This window comes from Phoxinus phoxinus (assembly GCF_949152265.1).
Source record: "Phoxinus phoxinus genome assembly, chromosome: 12".
Lineage (NCBI taxonomy): Eukaryota > Metazoa > Chordata > Actinopteri > Cypriniformes > Leuciscidae > Phoxinus > Phoxinus phoxinus.
Genome location: NC_136887.1, coordinates 9395427 through 9415151, shown reverse-complemented (window position 1 = coordinate 9415151; position 19725 = coordinate 9395427). Strand labels below are relative to the sequence as shown.

The 19725-nt window shown below is 37.4% G+C and overlaps 1 protein-coding gene across 4 annotated transcripts in view; it reads left to right on the top strand.

Annotated features, from left to right (window-relative positions):
• The window catches only part of LOC307008552 (mitogen-activated protein kinase kinase kinase kinase 4), a 70973-nt gene that overhangs the window by 36908 nt on the left and 14340 nt on the right, over positions 1-19725 (top strand). Inside the window, exons 15-28 of one of the 4 annotated variants that reach the window (XM_079631451.1) lie at positions 1961-2077; positions 2217-2363; positions 4062-4181; positions 4523-4584; positions 4711-4787; positions 4877-4962; positions 6562-6647; positions 10068-10158; positions 10436-10579; positions 11539-11665; positions 11753-11908; positions 12779-12922; positions 15155-15289; positions 16102-16202. In XM_079631451.1, coding sequence (XP_079487577.1) covers positions 1961-2077; positions 2217-2363; positions 4062-4181; positions 4523-4584; positions 4711-4787; positions 4877-4962; positions 6562-6647; positions 10068-10158; positions 10436-10579; positions 11539-11665; positions 11753-11908; positions 12779-12922; positions 15155-15289; positions 16102-16202 — 1593 coding nt within the window. The remainder of the gene's footprint in view (positions 1-1960; positions 2078-2216; positions 2364-4061; positions 4182-4522; positions 4585-4710; positions 4788-4876; positions 4963-6561; positions 6648-10067; positions 10159-10435; positions 10580-11538; positions 11666-11752; positions 11909-12778; positions 12923-15154; positions 15290-16101; positions 16203-19725) is intronic. The other 3 variants (XM_079631452.1, XM_079631454.1, XM_079631453.1) reach the window with 3 other exon arrangements.

The window sequence follows — 19725 nt, the reverse complement described above, 5'->3', positions numbered from 1 at the left end:
ATTAATATATGTGGCATTAATTTAATTTGGCATCCGATTTTACTTTTAAATACATAAATGTAATAAGTATACAAATGCACCTGATGAATATCAGTTTGAATAAACAAATCACTAAATTTCAAAAACAGAAAATCACAACATGACATTCGCAATGTAGGAACTGGAAGAGGCTACAGTGCAATAGATTGGTTAGATAAACTTTAATCAGTTGTGATTGAATAACATTGCAGCATGAAAATACTTGAAAGTGTAAAACATACAGTATTTGACTTAAAACTAACAGTTAGAACAATAATTTAGAGATAGGATACTAACAGACAATCTTAGCTTAAATGTATTATTTATTTAGCCTAAATGTTTGTTTGTTTATTTCATATAGGGCATTTATTGCAGTTGTCACCACTTGACTTTTGCAGCAAGTCATTTTTACATTGAACAGGCTTTTACTTGGATGCCTGTATTAGCTTTTGCCTATGCAATATATATATTTAATACAATAAAGAAGGTTATGAAAAAATGGCATTTCCCTATCTTTTCATTGGTTGTTCTACCTGACATGGAAAGTGTACCAACCTACCCATACTTGAAAGTAGCTTTTATCAGTATTTAAGAGAGATCCACAAACCTTTTCACTCTACCATGAATATCAATTGGGCTCCTCTGGATGATGCATGATCATGCTTTTTGTTATTACCTTTTGTAAAACTTTCCTTTTGCCTTTTGTTATAAAAAATTCACAAATTGAAATTTTCACTTCATAATAAAAGACCCTCGTTTGTAGTTGTGCCACCCTGACATTTCGAGAACAAACAAATTGCTGTACAAAAGTTTTTCAATTATCTCGACCGTTTTCAAAATACTGATATTTGTAACATTTGTTTATAGGAAAGGTTTCAAACATAAAATTATGCCATAGTATTTTATTTTGAATTTCTTATTAACACTATTTAAAAAAGTTTTCTTAGGGTACGTTTACACAACAACAATATCCTTAAAACTGTGACTTTTTCCTTCCCCCAGTTTTCCACGTACAGATGACATCATTTTCAAAACGATCCCCATTTACACCGCAAAAATGACTAAAAACGCTGTATTCTGCTGCCAGGCCATTAGATGGGGAGTAATTATAGACTGAACACGTAATGTGCATGTGCATGACGACATCGTCTTCAGAGGTTCGCGTTTTTGTTGTTCACGCGGAGATGGTTTTTATAAACTTGTAAAAAAAAGTTTGCGTTTTCAGGCACCCAAACCGTGTAAACAAACGGCCAAAACACATAAAAGGTTGACGTTTTTAGTTGAAAATGGTGTCGTGTAAATGAAAATGGTGTCATGTAAACAGCCCCTTAGTCTGTTCATTTGTGCGGATGGTTGCGCCACATGACATTTTTGGGTTTTAAGATACCAAAACATAAAATAATATCTAATATTTGAATGCACTGAAAATGTATTCAAACTAAATAGCGTTTATGGAATAAAGTGATACATGTCATACATTTATCAAATTATTTTACAAGCAAATACTGCACTTAAATGACACAAAAATTTACACGTCATGCGTTTCCCAAAAGCATCATAAGCCTAAGTAGATTGTAGGTTTATTGCCACCAATTGTCTATGATCAATTTTGCTCACAATTCTTTTGAGAATGACAGCTCAAGTCAGATTTGAAGTTTCTCAGCACTGGTTAACGGTTGGTTAATGGCAGCAAATATATTTGTGTAGTGAGCACTAAGCTATAAATTTGACTGTTGTTCCAGGCACAAAAATTGTACTCTACAATAATACATTTAAACTGAAATCAGTATTTGATGTCCATTCAGTATGCGTGACATGCAGCTGCACTTCTTTTTGGGGTCCTGATCACCCCGTCAGGGTTAGTTTTGTTATAATGGCATGCTGTACATCACCCCTGTCTTAGTGAAGTGTGTTAATTGTGGGTTTGTGTTCACATCATCAGGCTCAGGGCAGAAAAGCCCTCCGCACGCTTCCCCGAGATCAGTCACAGCTGCTGTTGCTCCAGCACGACCACGGACTCCAGCAGAAGAGCACTAGAGACACCTCACCACACGATGGGGTAAAACACACTGTCCGGTTTGATGGTGTATCATGAGATTTCTGTCAACATTAGTTTATAGAACTGCATTATGGTATTTTGATTGTCCTGTTTGGACGGCCTCTGTTTTGTGATGACATTGTGAAACTCTGGCTTTCAGCTGGCAGGTAAACTGGAATCCCTCGACACCCATCTTGTCAATCTGAATAATTTAGCTGTCAGAATTCCTCATGTTCAGTCACGTCTGGGATCAGGAAGCAACTCCAGTCCTTGTACTCCAGCGCTCCAGAGAGCCGCCAAACAGCCGGTACGACATCACAAACATGACAACTGTCCCTGAATCTGCTCTTAAACAATCAAATTGTCCGTTATCACTTGCGATAAAAGATTGATGTTCTACGACAACATAAGCTATCAGGATGCAGCATTTCCAGAAGTACTGTAGGAAGAATATAATCAATCCTCAACAGTAAAATGTGAAGTCTAAAGAACCCCATCATTACAAACGAGAGGCTGCTAAAGTGTATTCCTGATCCATGTCAGTCTGAATTTTGAGTGCCGCATTTTTATCAGGGTTTGCTTAATGAATCTGTACCAGTGTAATGCAGACTGTCATTGAGGGATAGGGCAGTAAAAACGAGCTAAATTGTCAGCACAGCAAAGCACTGTTACTCATTTTACAAGATAGATATTGGAGACAAGGAGTTGCACAGAGACTAGCCGACTTTAATGCTCTGCTATGACGTTTTAAGCTCGACGTCGACTAGTCGCTGATCTTGGCCTATAGAGGGCTCTACGGGTCCATTCTTGTGATCCGTTTACAGTTAAAATGACAAATAAATGCATACTCCGAGAGCGCTCCACACGATATGTTTGATTATACCATCCGGATGCTTAAAATTGAATGCACATTTTAAACATGTATTGTACATGTAAGTTAATCGCTCTTCTGAACGAATGCTCTGCTGCATTGTAACGTGCACGCATACAGACAGTAGCTCGCAGAGTACAGATCGTGCTCACAGAAACATTCAGTTGTGCAGAAATGTTCTATGATTTAACAATAAAATAGCTTCGAAACTGAAAAGTTCTTGCATATATTTCTTAGCAACCAAAACCCACAGCTTCACTAGTGGAGAGACGCTACCAGGTGGAATTAATTCACACACAATCGCTTTCTCACTAATGCATTCATATAAATCTTTACTGTGCTCCTTTATCTGTGTCTGATTTAGAACGAGCAGAAATCTGTGAGAAATCTAACAACCCAAAGACAAAACAACTGATAAAAATAAGCTATGTTGGAACAATAGCCTTGTGAGCAGAGCTGTGTCATATGCCATAGCGGTGCACAAGGCAACCCGCGTTCGAGTCTCTGCTCGAGGTTCAGGCTTATTTGTTCATTAATGACATCATCAGCAACTAGTCGACTCAACTTTAATCACGTAAATGTTGACTGATCCGAACTCGTTCAACCCCTATAGGAGACTGTTTATATATAGTCTATGTCAAGTCCAGATTCCAGCGACAAGTTGTCTGTCCGTGGCAAAGGGTTTTCTCTACCTTGTATTTTCATGGCTTCCTAATATTTCCACAGATGGCATGCTTTAGATAGAAGAGATGTGTCTGGTTAGAACACAGTGTTTAAGTCACAGCAGCAAAATATAAGAGAGAGGGGGAAATGGATCAGGAATAACTTGACTAACATTATAGGTGGACATCAGGGAGAAAATAAAATGATAAAAAATATACGATAATAGATATTAAAGTTTATTCTTTTTTTTTTCTTTTTTTTTCCCCACCAAGTTGTAGCATTGAACATGATTTGCAGATACATGCATACATACCGGTACATACATACAAAACATGTATGATCAAAATAAATAATTGTGTTTAAATAAATAATTGTGTAGGGTAATGACAAGGATGTAGAATCCAGCATTGCATACAAAAAAAGTTGAGTAAAAGACTCAGTTAAAGGTTTAAAAGACTGTGTTGATTTCAGAACATGAACGTGTGCTCCAGTCGAGAGATGCATCACAGCAGCTCGATGTCTGATGTCACCGCTCCTCTCTCGCCAACACAAGACGAAGTCTTCTTCATCCCTGATGATCAGCCGCCAAAGGTTTGTCCCTGAGACAGTGTGTATTACACTGAAGTGTACAGTCAAATGTATTACACTGAAGTTTTGCTGTGTCAGCCGTGTGCAACTGCTAAAACTGTGGTCAAAACGGCTTCCTCTTCCAAAGGGAGGTGCCTTCCTTCCTTCCTTCAATGTGACATCCATTCAAAGCAGACGTGGTTAGCACAAAAAGGTGAAAATAGGATAGAAATGGCCCAAAGTGTAGGTCAAAGGCATTGCATGAAGAACAATAAATCATTAACTTTAGGCACTGAACAAATGGCTAAAATGTCAACAACAGAAAAATGAAGCAATCTGTTTATTTTTGCAAATATTGTCTTAAGATTCCAGAACGAACAACATCAAAATTCAAAGATGTCACAGGCCATCATAGATATGGATCCAGGTAAGTTGTTGTTTGAAATCTTTGCAGGACACATTTTCAAACCCACATTAATCAGGCTCAAATGTAGTCCCTCATTATCCTCAGACTACAAACTGTGGCTGTTTTTGTTGCTTGTCTTTCTATCAGTGGAGATCGTCTGTCTTCTCTGGACAACAGTGTGAAGATGTCCTTCTCTAACAGCTCGACAAGCAGTTCACAGTCAGGTGTGCCTTTCTCTATGTGTTACTTATTGAAACCTGTACCAGAATAAGGTCAATAGTTCAAGCATATTTCTTTGTACACTGTCATGTAGACGTTCTCGCAGGTTTCTGTATGCTGGACAGTCCAGCTCATCAAAACAGAAGTTCTCAAAGTCCAGGAACATCACCACCAAACCAGGTGTGAATCTGTATTTCATATTCGATAATGTTGCAGCGCTTAAGCACTTTACGCAGCTGATTTCACCTCTGCTTTTTATGCAGAGACTCTTTATTTCCCCAACCAAATATAGAATATTAAAATCAGTATCAGTAATGGCCCGTTCACGCCAAGATCGTTAACTATAACGATAACTAAGCTCGCACTGCAATTTTGTCGTCTGCCGCTACAACATACTTGAGCTCTTTAAGGCGAGACACTACAGGTGAATAGGGTACAATTTAAAAATAATAGATATCACCATGAAACTTCCTCAGTTGATTACTTACACAAGTTCATAAAAAAAAATGTATTACAAGTTTTTGAAATTTGTATTTTTAATTATGCAAATTAGGCATTATCTCATTAAATATGCACATTTTTGCATATATTTTCGGTAGATAGATCTGAACATATGATAAAGCCAGGTGCAATTTTTTTTTTTTCATTTTGATTACACACAAGATGAAAAAAGATGTTCAGAGGGATTTCAGGATATGCTTTCATTACCTAGGAAATCAAAATATACTGTCCATAGCCTTAAAAAATCGATTTTTGCCAATATTTTTTTTATTAAAATGTCACATAAATCAGGCCAGGAATGATTTATTAACAAATCCCTCTGAACATATCTTCAAAATACTGCAAAGTGTATAACTGGAAAGTTTGGTGGTGCTACATAGGCTGAGATGTTTCTACTGGAGAATGACAAAAAACTCATTTTGAGAAAAAGACATTTAAAGATTTGTAATGTAAAAAATCATACTTTTTTAGTGGAAACAACTATTTACTGACACAATATCTTATCAAATCATTAGCAACAACAATACAAACCACCTAAATCACATCACAACTTATAAACACAGCATTTATGGCCTTCAACTGAGCAGAAAAACATCTGAATGTCAGAGCGCGTCACGTGATGCATCTGAACGAATCACATTGTCAGAAATTGACATCAGCCAATGAGATTTCGCTTTTAGGGTTAAATGTCCATTATACTTTCACGATTGGTTGCTGATTAAAAGGAAATGACCATATTTGGATCCGACAGCATTGTACATGAGAGAGCCAGCTTTCCAACGATGTGTGAGGTTAAAGGAAGCAGAGAGAGATCGCGGAGCAGCGCGTTGATTTAGAACAACAACTTTTGTTGAATTTCTGAGAAATCTACAGATGCAAATAGACAAAGTGTAGTAAAATAAAGACCTAAATGTGTATTTTGGACTTTTTTTCACCACAAGTCTGAAAGAGGACATGTTATTGAAGACAAATAGCCCAAAATCTCAAAATTGACCAGTGAAAAAAAATGATGTTTTTGCCTGCCGTGTCTCGCCTTAAAGCAGGATGGATTCTGATTGGCTGTCAATGTTTTTATCATTATTCTGCTGGGATTTGTTTTGTCTAAAAGTGATTCCACCAATATGGTTCCTCTGTGCTGTTATCGTTATGGTTGTGGTGTGGACTCTGCTATTCTTTTAAATTTAGAACAATTTGTAGATCTATATCATTATAGTTATCGTCCTTGGTACAGGCCTTAAGATTGTTGGCTTTTAATATCAAACTGTTTTTGTCTTTAAGGGTTTGGGAATGAAGTCTCACTTCAGCCCATTAATGAAGCTTGCGGAATATTCTTCCTCCAGTGATGAAGATGATGAGAAGACTAGGTAACCCACCTTGACTGTTTGCTCTCACACATGGAAACAAAACACACATGGTCAAAGATTACTAATGTGATTTTGTGGTTATACTTTATGTAATCATACTCTTGTTAATGTCATGCTAAGTTTAATAGCCATGGCAATGCCTTAAAGTGATAGTTCACCCAAAAAATCTGTATGTTTGTAACCAGACAGTTGACGGTAGCCATTGACTTCCATAATAGGAAAAAATACTATTGAAGTGTTTAGCAGAAGAAAGAATCTGATACAGATTTATAACAACATGAGGATGAGTAAATGATGATAGAATTTTTAATTTTAAAGTGAACTATCCCTTTAAAGTCCCTAAAATTTAAATTTCGTCATCATGTCAACCTGTATGACTTATCCTTCATTTGTATGGACAAAAACAGATGTTCTTGCATGTTCCACATAAGTAAGTCAATGGGCTCCAATGTTGCTGGGTTTCTTTAAAATATCTTCTTTTGTGCTCTGCTCACAGAAGAAAGAAAGTCATACAGTTTTGGAATAACATGAGTAAATGACGACATAATCGTTTAAGGGTGAACTATCCTTTCAACAGTGATTGCAACCAATTTAAACTCCATACCAAAATAATCCTGATATGATTTAAATGAATGTGAAAGGAGACATATGGTTGGTGCCGGATGGATAGGTCCCTGTGTCAAAGGTTGTGAACACGCTAGGCTCAGCATGTCACTGAATCAAGACAGTGAATTCCTGGCAATGCAGAAGTGCCTGTGGCAGTCACATTTCTGCTGTTCTGCCGATGTCCTATCAACGTCAAACCACATTAGCTTGTGCTGGTTGTTTTCTGTATGGAAAACGGCTAGTTCTCGAGCAGCCTGGCAAAGACATTGCAGCTTTGCTCATACACTGGGAGAAGTGAAAAGCAAATTTTTTCTTAAGGTGTGCCTTTAGCCCCGTTGTACCCTATGGGTGGAACTGAACTTGATGTTGTTTGTACTCAGTGCTATTACCCACACAGAAACAGATAAACATTTGGCTGCTTTTATTAACAATTATTCCTTATCAGGGTGTGAGGGTATCGTAGCATACTTGTTTCATAGTGTCTGCTATTACAAGTCAAATAGCAAAAAAAGCGAAATGGAGGGGGTGTGGGGTATACAAACCAATGTACTTGTGTTTTTGACTTCGCTGTTTTGACTGGATTATATAAAAAATGTTGCACACGCCCACAGCATTCATACCTCATTGTGGTATGGTAGAACTCCTCATTCTGAGCAACTTTGCCTCTAGGACCGCCGCTGACATATGAATTGTTAGTTAAAGGAACACTCCGACTTTTTGGGACTTTAGCCTATTCACCTTATCCCCCAGAGTTAGATAAGTCCATACATACCTTTTTCATCTCCGTGCGTGCTATAAGTCTGTTTGACGCACCCACCGCTAGCCTAGCTTAGCACAAAGACTGGATGTAAATGGTTGCAGCTAGCATACTAATCCAAATAAGTGACAAAATAAAACAAACATTTTCCTATTTACATGTTGTGATTTGTATAGTCACAGAGTGTACAAAAAACAAAGTCACATGAGACACAGACATATTTTAACTGTATAAATACTGGGAACTATATTCTCTGAAGGCGAAGCACTGCTACTTGGGCGGATTGATAACCGCAGCACCTGAGACGCGCCGTGGTGAGGAACAGAGAGTTTGTTCAGAGTTTGGGTAACAGAGTCAGCAATTTATAAATAGTAAAAGCGTAGTTTACAATCATGGATTTTCGCTGTATTGTAAAGAACTGTGACAATAAACAGGGGAGACCAGGTAATACCATGATGTTTCATAGAATTCCAACTAAAAACGCTGACCGGATGAAGAAATGGCTACTTGCTCTGGATATTGATCAAAACACACCTAATGAGATTATCAAGGGACATTATGTTTGCTCGGTACATTTCACTGAGGACGACTATTTTCAAAAAATGGAATACAGCCATACCATCGATATCACATACAGGACAAAGTGGAGCGGCTGCGGTAAGTGTTCCGTTATATTTTTAAATGTTTAGCCTAACGTTACTGTAACAGTGCTTAGATCTAATGTAACGTTAGTGACACTATTATATGAATAGGGTGGTAACTACTATTGCAGTTGTTTACGGGCTCCATGTATCCCCTGTAATGTTAGTATTGTTGCCTCGAACGCGCTCTGTCGTCCCAGTAAACACTTGAGCGGAGCTAGAGGTCACGTTGGTTTTGTTGACAGAAGAAACAACGGCGCGTCTCAGGTGCTGCGGTTATCACTCCGCCCAAGTAGCAGTGCTTCGCCTTCAGAGAATATAGTTCCCAGTATTTATACGGTTAAAATATGTCTGTGTCTCATGTGACTTTGTTTTTTGTACACTCTGACTATACAAATCACAACATGTAAATAGGAAAATGTTTGTTTTATTTTGTCACTTATTTGGATTAGTATGCTAGCTGCAACCATTCACATCCAGTCTTTGTGCTAAGCTAGGCTAGCGGTGGGTGCGTCAAACAGACTTATAGCACGCACGGAGATGAAAAAGGTATGTATGGACTTATCTAACTCTGGGGGATAAGGTGAATAGGCTAAAGTCCCAAAAAGTCGGAGTGTTCCTTTAAATATGGGAGATTATTTCAAGTACCAAATTTCACGAACTAGCCCTAGGTTTTTATCTCAACCTTGATAAAACCATTGTGGCACAATTTTCAGGGACTCTCTAGGACGGTCAATAATTATCAAAAATATGTTGAACTTTGGCCTTTGCATAGCTATAGCAGGATCCTTTAGAAAAAAGGCATGTCCAAGTCTACCCAAAAGCCTATCATTCCTAAACTAAAAAACAGAATTTTGCGTCATTAGGTGAGCACATGCGGCACATGATTCTAAGGAAGCATGCAGACTTTTATGGAGATCGGCCCATAGCTATAACAGCTATAACTGTTAAAAAGGTGTAAAACTGCTGTATTTCAATGGCAAATCCCATGAAATGGCTGAAAATGGCCCTTTTCCTGCCTGATTTGCATAAATTGTGCATGATTCTAAAGAAGTATGGAAACTGTTATGTACATTGTCATTGGGCCATACAGTAGGTGCCACTTTAACTGTTATGAAGGTGAAAAAAGGATTAAAAACCATGTATTTCCTTAGTAAACTGCCTGTGTTGGCTATAAATGGTCTTTTCCATCTATGATCTAAGTGATTACATGCTTGCTAAATAAAACATAATACCTTTTTACGCAGTGGCTTGAAGGCCTTAAAGTGCTTGAACCCCGATAATTGCTGCTGGCAGCTTTATTTCTACTCATTCTACTGTTGTGTCTAGTGTTTGTCTTTGCTGCCTTGTTCATGGTCAAAGGAACAAATGTTTTCTTTGGCGTCCTTAAAATCGTTCTGACTGTCGTTTGTCTAGGTCTCCGTTGAGCAATGGAAGGCCCCTGTTATCCAGAGGGCAGTTTAATGAAATCATTCTTCAGCCTCATCTCAATGTGAAACCGCAGCAGGTAAAGTCACCTTCAGTCTGTTGTTTTAGGGAACAGGCTGAAACAGCTGACAAACATATCAATAATTGACTGAAAAAACTCCTAATAATAATTGGGTCCTAATGTACTCCTGTGTTCATCTGCCTTTGGTGTAATTGTGATCCTGCAGCTCATTTCCACCCGTGGAGATTTATTGTATTTATTGTAATCATTCAATCCATCAGTTTTTCAGAGATACTGTCAGCTTTTTTCAAAGGGTGATTTCCTGTCCTAAAAACAGATGTTCATGTTTCTCCAGCAGAGTGCAGCAAAGCTAACACATTACGTCCATCAGAGGCCTTCTGGATCCCAATCCAGCGACAGCTACCATCTGCCGGACCTCCTGCACAAGAGCCCCACACACGAGCTCACCTGCCACCAACACACCACACAGAGCTTTGAGGTAGGTCTAGAGCTTCATCTAGACGTCCTCTGGCTTTGTGCAGACCACTGATAGCATCATTTGAGAGCTTGCGATCTTTGATAGATAGTTATTTTTAATGTGTGCCTAATACTGTGATCATGGACACACACAGTACTCATGTTTCAGAGGTAAGCAGTTAGAGCTTTAATAACGTTCAGCCTCTGCCCAAGATTAAGCGTCTTTTCACACCAGGTTCGATTGCCTGCTCATAAAACTTATATCATGATACAAGTCATTTTATTTTTTACGATAACAATATATATCACAATATAGTTATTTTGCTTTAAATAATTTTTTTATACCAATATCAATATAATTTCAATATCACAAAAAGATTAATACCTGCCTAAATACCGGTAAGTAAAAAAATAAATAAAATAAAAAAGAAGCTCACTGAAGACAAGTAAACAGTCAGTGATAAAATAAGATCAAATAAACTAATTACAAGGACAACAAACTACAATAGAGCAAATACACAAATGAAATAGACCTACCTGATACATTCAAGCACTAAATAAGAAATACTAGACTACATAAATTGTAGAAACTACTTAAATGTACAAAAAACACTGCATAGTCTTCACTGTGTAACGTATTCATAAAGTTACAAAAGTGATTCAGTCAGCAGCAATTTCTCTTTATCTTTTGTTGTTTGATTAACATTAAAAACACAGACAGCACAATATTAGACTGCTGTCACTTTAAGACTACCAGTATATCGCCCACCCCTAACTTAGCCTAATAGTTTCAAAGATATATTTTGTGTGTGTGTGTTTTTCCCCCTTTTTTTTACATAAATGTAAAAATATTATAGAATTATGTTTCCATGTGGTCAGCGCTTTTTAATGGCAAGAGCAATGATTTGGTGGTCTGCTTGATCATACTTGCATTGTCATTCTCCCCCTGATGTTTGTGCTTGTGTTATTCTGTATTAACAGAAAGTATTCAATAACCAGCCAGGAAAAAGCACGTCCTCTTCCTCTTCCTCTTCCTCATTCTCACCTTTTATTGACCCTCGTTTACTGCAGATATCTCCACCTCAGAGTCCGCAGGGATACGACCAATGTGAGTCTGATGCCCACTGACCTGTATAAATGTCAGTAAACAGTGAGTAAAATGTCAGTGTATAAAACGCATGCATCTCTCTGTCAGTGAATGGCAGGTGTGAGCCGTGTGTTAGACAGCCCCACAGGAAGGGCTCTGTGGTGAACGTCAACCCCACCAACATTCGACCTCAGAGCGACGCCCCAGAGATCCGCAAATATAAAAAGAAGTTCAATGCTGAGATCCTCTGTGCCAGCCTGTGGGGTGAGACATCTTCATGTACACACATCACACTGCAGAAATACATGCAGTGCAGAATAATGGTTTTAATAAAGATAATTTGCCTGTTCCTGCTTAATGTAAAAGAATAAAATAAATGAATATCATATGAAATGAACTCAAAAACAAAACAAAAGCCACAGAACCGGGATCATGACATCGGCTCAATAAGGAATACTTAAATTCACTCTCAAACTGTGAAAATCACTGTAATGGAATGCACACTTCATTTTATGTTCACTTCACTGTTGTATTATTGAAATTATAAAGCTCAAATTAAATCTCCTTTGTTAATTGTATAATAATATGGAGCAAAATACCTACTGGTTTTCATCGAAATCAGCAGTCGGAAGATTACAGATGATTTTTTCACACATCTTTTCATTATATCCTTTGACCTTTGACCTGTGACCTGAATTTTGTTACTATTTTATTATTGAATGAAAACTTTTGACCAAATTTCCACATAAAATAACTGGTTTCTGCACTGTTGAAATTTAAATCAGTACGGCGAGTCCAGTTATTGACTGAATGATTGTAATTACATCTCATATATTTGTTAGATTTATTTCAGTGAGTTTGCTGATGCACACATGACCGACGTCCAGATACACACTTTAGACACTCCCATCTCTGTGAAGATATCAGTCACGTCAGTGCATGTAATGACAGGCTCCCTGTGTCAATGACTAACTGAACAACTTGTAATCTCACCCATATATTACATGATAACTATTTTCGAAACTTGCCGTTATCAACGTGGATTTTTTTGTCTTGCTCTGAAAATGCTGTTTTAATTGGTATAATTGAGTCCGATCTGTCTTTCCTCACCGTGACTGTTGTGTGTGTGTTCAGGTGTGAATCTGTTGGTGGGCACAGAGAACGGCCTGTGGCTGCTGGACCGTAGTGGTCAGGGCAAAGTTTACTCTCTCATCAGCCGAAGACGCTTCCAACAGATGGACGTACTGGAGGGGCTCAATGTACTCATCACTATATCAGGTACGTACTCTACACAAAGCACTTTACTACAACAGATAGTATTCTTATCCTTGTACTATGCAAATGAATGAACAAAATCAAGACTTTTGGGGCAAATCCTGCAAGACACTGGACCACAAGACTGAAAAAGCTTTATCACGTTGATGGTTTGGGATCTAAATTCTAGTTGGCGGAGCCACGCTTGAAGCTGAGATCAAATGTCACCATACAAAGAAAGTCTTGGGACAAAGAAAAGAGTTTTGTACCACTAAAAACAGCACCAAAACCTCACAATATTACTCCGCCAACTAACTAAGCATACACACTTAACAACTCTCTGAAATATTTGAGCATTTTAATGGATATGACCATTTTAAAGGGGTAAGTTTGCCCCAAAAATTTTATTATTTTAAAAATCACCCCTCTTGTCATTCCAGTATTCCATTCCAGACTCTCTTTCTTCTGTGGAATGTACTGGAAGATATTTGGAATGTTGGTCACCAGTTTCGGTTCCCATTGACTTCCATAGTTTTGATCTATTTGACAAAAGTTGAACATACTGAATGGAATTGCAAGAGCGAGTTCATTGTCTCTCTTCATGGAAGTTCATGGAAACACAATATTCTCATTCGTGGAAGAGTTTGCTTAGAAACTAACTTTGAAGTGCATTTCTCATGCTAAACTTTGCTTACATGTTCCATTAGTACATTAAAATATGTGGTTTCTCATGCATGATTGAACTCATTGATATGAATGAGACGAAACTCATTTTTATTTGTAAACAAAAGGTATACATTACATTTGTCCATGAATTATATTTCTTTCACACAACTTATAACCCATTACCTTCTGATAGTATCGTGTGGTAAATGCATATTCTTGTTTGAGTGTTCCTACATGACACTGCTTTCTGAAAAGAGTAACTTGCCCCTTCAGTGCTTGCCCCTCTATGCATGACCGATCTCACTGCTTTCTCTTACTAAACTCATTCCTATGGCTTTTCACTTTCACACTGTTCCCTCACAAGCAATGATGTCTTTGTCCTGCTGCTATTGATGTTATAAAAAAGCATATTTTCACACTAACTTTGCTTATATGCGTGTAATTAATTATTTCACTCTTTGCGTCACATACACAACTTGTTAAACATCAGACATGCTTTGAACTTTGTGTATGGTTGCAAAACAGTGTTTTGTAGGGGTGTCACAATATATCGCAATACAAAAATGCTAAAATATGTATCGTGGATAGTTCACCCAAAATAAAAATGACTGTGTGAGAATGTTTGCAGAGTTTTAGTGTCAGTACTACATTAAGTAAGCAATAAGGTACGAGAGGCTGTGCTGTATTGTGAATAGGTCACGGCTAAAGGGCGTTGTTAGGCACGGCGCAAATTTATTTTTGACTTATTCACGATACAGCACTAGCCTCAAGTACCTTATTGCTTTTATAAAACGGTTATCACACAATACAAATATTAAAGCCGAAAAATATGTATATATGCAACTTCCATGAAGTAAAATCACTAAAAGCCTTCCCTCCGCTGGAAAAAAAATGCATTATCGTGAATAAAACACCGCTATTGACCAATCAGAATCAAGGATTGGAACTAACCGTTTTATAAACTACTATATATAATGTTGAATATGTATAATAATGCAATGGGGGAATATTTGTGGGTCCTGATAATGGCAAATGTCTTATGTTACCTGTAAAAAGTGACCTACATTATTTTAAATTAATCTAGTCAGTGACAGAGTGCAAGCATATTCGTCTAAAATAATTTATCCTGGTGTCACTCTTGTCCTGTGCTTTGGGTTTCCAGCACCAAGTCTATTCATTTACACACACAATGTTATTCCAAATTTAGCATTTTAATCAACAGTACATCGCAATAATAACTCAGTATCGTGATATGTATGGAATTGTGACATGATGGTATCGTTACACCCCTAGTGTTTTGTGATTTGGAATTTGGAGGCAAGTCTTGGAAAAAGAATGTGTTGATAAATTGATCATGTGACACTGAAGACTGGAGTAATGATGCTGAAAATTCAGCATTGCCTTCACAGCATAAATTACATTTTAAAATACAGTATATTCAAATATAAAACAGTATGATAATATTGTGCAATATTTTTGATCAAATAAATTCAGTCTTGGTGAGCAGTAGAAACCATTCTTTCAAAACCATTGAAACTTTTGACATTTTTATAGCTTGAATCTAATTTCTTGTTTATTTCTTGTGGAAAGGTAAGAAAAACAAGCTGAGGCTGTACTACCTGTCCTGGCTGAGGAATAAGATCTTGCGTAATGACCCAGAGGTGGAAAAGAAACAGGGCTGGACCTCAGTGGGAGACCTGGAGGGATGTGTCAGCTACAAAGTAGGTGAGTCCATTTTAAATATGTTTCTGTTTCAATGGACTTTACCAACAAACATCATTGTGCTACATCTCAGGCAGTGTTACGGTATACAAGGGCTAAACTCCTTTTAGAGCAGACATTCAAGGTAAGCCAATAAAACATACTAAGTGTATAATTAAAAACACTGACAGTTATTATTATACACACACTGCATGGAAATACCTAGTGAACTCAATCTAGCAAACCAGAAGAGGAAGTATTATCAGTCCGGTAAAGTAGCAAGTAGCCTGACAAATATTAAGTCTGGCTCAAAAAGGCTTGTCTTTCAAGGGTGTTTTTTGTTGGTTGTATTTATAATCACAGAATGACACACACTAATAGAGCAATTGTCATAATTGTGCTCAGTTTTGAAACAAATGCATGCCAGAAATCTCCGAGTGAACCTTGGTGAAATAGGGTGGACCTTAAACGTTTTGTTTTCTATATACAGTGTGTGTGTATATATATATATATATATATATATACATACATACACACTCATTAGGGGTGTAACGGTACACAGAAGTCATAGTTGGGTATGTACCTCGGTTTTGGAGTCGCGGTTTAGTACAATTTGGGTACAATATGATAGATGGTCAGTTTAGTTTTATTTCCAGACCATTAGTGTATTCTGGCAGCTTTGATCGGGTGGGACAGTGCCACACTGGCCCTTATGTGGCCTCACCACTGCTTCTATAATAATCTATGCTAGAATGGTTTGATAAATGTCTTTCTTGCATGTAATCTAAAAAATGATCTCATGATTTTGATTATCATTTAACACTAACTTCTTTCAGTTCGGTATGAAAAAATCAAGTTCCTGGTCATCGCCTTGAGGAGCGCTGTGGAGATCTATGCATGGGCTCCCAAGCCATACCACAAGTTCATGGCTTTCAAAGTAAGTCTCGTATGCTAGTAGAGATGATCTGTGTGAAATGTCACAAAGTAGGCCAAAACATTTCTGGTCATATTTCATAACTGAAAAAAATAACAAAAAGAGGAAATTATGAGGAATGAAAGAGATTGACATTACTGTACCACAGTGCCAAAGAAGTCACATTCTCATTAAAAATAATTAAGATTAAAATAATAAGTAATTATTAAATGGTAACACTTACAATAAGGTTCATTAGTTAACATTAGTTAATGTATTAACTAACATGAACTAACAATGAGCAATACATTTGTTACTTACAGTATTTAATAATCTTTGTTAATGTTAGTTAATAAAAATACAACTGTTCATTGTTTGTTCATGTTAGTTCACAGTTCATTAACTAATGTTAACAAATACAACTTTTGATTTGAATAACGTATTAGTAAATGTTGAAAATTAATATTAACTAAGATTAATAAATGCTGTAGAAGTATTGTTCATTCTTAGTTCATGTTATCTAAGGTTGTTAACTAATGAACCTTATTGTAAAGTGTTACCTATTAAATTATAAAACATGTGTGCATCATAGAAGTATTTGTCATACTGCCCATAAGTTATGCTGATTTAAAAAAAAAAAAGTAATTAGGTGAGGTACTGAGCAAGTTAACTACGTCAGAAAAGCTGTGCCAAAAAGTCTATATTAATCAATAATCTGCCCCAGTAATAATAATTTGTGTGAAAATGAACAAAAGTGTTTTACTGCCACTAGTGTTCATTTCATCTGAAAACCACAGTGACAGTACGTCCATTAATGCTTAGAGCCAAGGCTCAGGAGGCAGTTATGGTCATAACCATACTTTCTAATGTGATATTTCTAATTACCTGCTGTTTACGTTTATATATTCTTCCATTTGAAAAAAAAAAGAATAGGAGGGTGTAATGATAGATAATGTAATTTGCAGATGGGTCATTTTTGAGTGCGTGTCCTACTTCACTGCTGTCCTGAGAGACTTGCTCTACTTCTGACATGAAGTTCTGCCGCTTATATTTATAACATTTAGATCAGATTGTTGTCCTTCCCATTTTTACGGACATGAAAACATAGTATGTTTACAAAATGTATGTTCTTTTAAAATGTTCTTTTTCAAATAAATTGGTACCTGAAGCTGGCTTCCTCAGGTTGGTGTAGCAATAGACATTTCGCTGCTGTAGGTCTTGACGGATAAATGAAATGTGAAATACAAATTTTTTTTTCTTGACACCAAATGAGTTTTAATGCTGCTAAATATGAACATTCCTGAAAAATTGTTGTACGGTAATTATGATTGCATCGGTAATGCATCAGGAATGAACACATGCTAATTGTGGCCGCAAATATCAGACTGAGCGCGTCGACACACACAATTAATTGTTATTCATGCAACACGTGATCTTATATGTTGTTCCACACATCACCCCTGTACGTGATCTGATCATCATATAAAATCAGGTGATTGCTCACTGCAATGATTAACTTTAGATCTTGTGGACACACAACAGCAGCGTCTGATAGGAGGTGGATCATGTGAGCTCCACTCTCATTGGTAGTCACTGCATCGAGTCGTTCCTCATTTGCATAAAGCTGAATTTTTCTCAAAACTGGACAGGCCCACATGCTGTCACCTAGGGTCACTGTGGTTTACTTCACTGGAAGTCACCAGCTCTCACAGAATGTGTGTGTATTCAGATCACACCAATCCACTGATGTGCACAAGGCCAACTCAATAAACAAGAAACGCATGGAAAGTGTCACCGTGAATCTCTTGATAAGCATGAACTGATGTTTTTGTCGTGGCTGGCATGACCTTGTATTGTCAAACCTTGTTTTTTAATATGCCGTGTCAGGTTTGAATCGTTTTTTTAAGATGAGGAATGCATCCTGACTGTGTGCAACAAATTGCTTTTTGAAAGTCGAAGTGCAACAAACTGTCAAAAATGGTTTCAAATATTTTTGTATATATGAAGTCAGCATAATTGCATATAATTATGACCCATAATTGTTTCTTGAAAGAGTTACTTTCAGAGCTCAAAACTTCCTACCCAAAGACCATTCACTGAATCTCAACTGAACAAAACACTCTGGCATCCTCTGGTTTGTGATGTCAGAAGCCCAAAAGCTGTGCTCACACCATCAGCGGTTTCCCTTTAACAGAATTAAAGCCGATACTTTATGAATCGATCTCAATCCCCTTTTTTTGTTCTCACATTAGCTGTGAATATACCCTGTCAACTTTGTCCAAAGCTCCGGGAAGTCTTACTCAGTGGACATGAGTCCAGTCAAGCCACAAGTTCATCTGTCAAAGTGGAGGACAGTGAACACTGACTGGATGTAAAACCTTCCGATGACACACTGCTCAAGTCTCTGTGTGTTGCACAAGTGTGTGTGTTCTTGTATTTATGGTTTATTAGGACACAAATGTTTATAATGGCATGGGTATTACAACATAAACATGGTTAATGAGGACACTTCCTGTGTCCATGTAAACCAAAAGGCTTTCACGAGTTCACACTTACGAATGATCAGAGAGTAAATGGTTATGCGTATTTGGCGTGCTGTCCGGGGGGAGGGCTCCGAGCTCGGAAATTGGGCCCGAACCCCAGAGTACTCCCCCCGTCTCTGGTTAGGAAGATAGCCATGCAAGTGTGAGGAGATGGGGTGGTGGAGGGATGCTGAAAACTGTCGAGGAATAAGGGTGAGTTGACTGTGAATATTTATAGGTTTTACTCATGCTGATTGAGTGGATCTGTTGATTACTGATTGATGACAGCTGGTTGGAGTGACTTGATTGCTTGATCATTAGAACGTGTTCCTCCCGAACCTTGTTAATAAAACATAATTTAAAAACATACTAAACTGTGTTGTTTTTATTAAAAAAATAGCAAATGTTTTCTGTGATGGGGAGGTTTAGGGGTTGTTTACACAACACCGTTTTCAACTAAAAATTGAAGACTTTTTATGCGTTTTGGGTGTCTGAAAACGCAAACTTTTGAAAATGGGATTCAAAGTGCAAGTTTTTGAAAACGGTCTCCGTGTAAACAACAAAAACATGAACATGCGTATTTTTGGTTCAGTCTATAGTGTTTCATCTAATGGCCTGGCAGCGGAATACAGTGTTTTTAGTGGTTTTCACGGATCCATGTGAATGGGGATTGTTTTGGTAATGGTGTCGTCTGTACGTGGAAAACTCAAGGAAAAACTTCTCTGTTTTAAGCATAGCGTTGTCGTGTAAACGTTCCCTTAGTGTAAGGCATAGAATATATACAGTTTGTACAGTATAAAAAAACATTACACTTATGGAGAGTCCCCGTAAAGAGTGTGTGTGCGTGCAGTCGGGTTATGGAATGTCATTAAATTGAAGCAGTTAGAAACAATATTAGACCTGACAGTAAACTGCCAATCAGTGTATTAGTGGAGAAACTCACCTGAAAAAAGAAATGAATAAAAAAAGTGTGTTTGTTTTTTTGGGCACTAGATTGTATGTCCATCCTTTGTTTATTTTTCAGT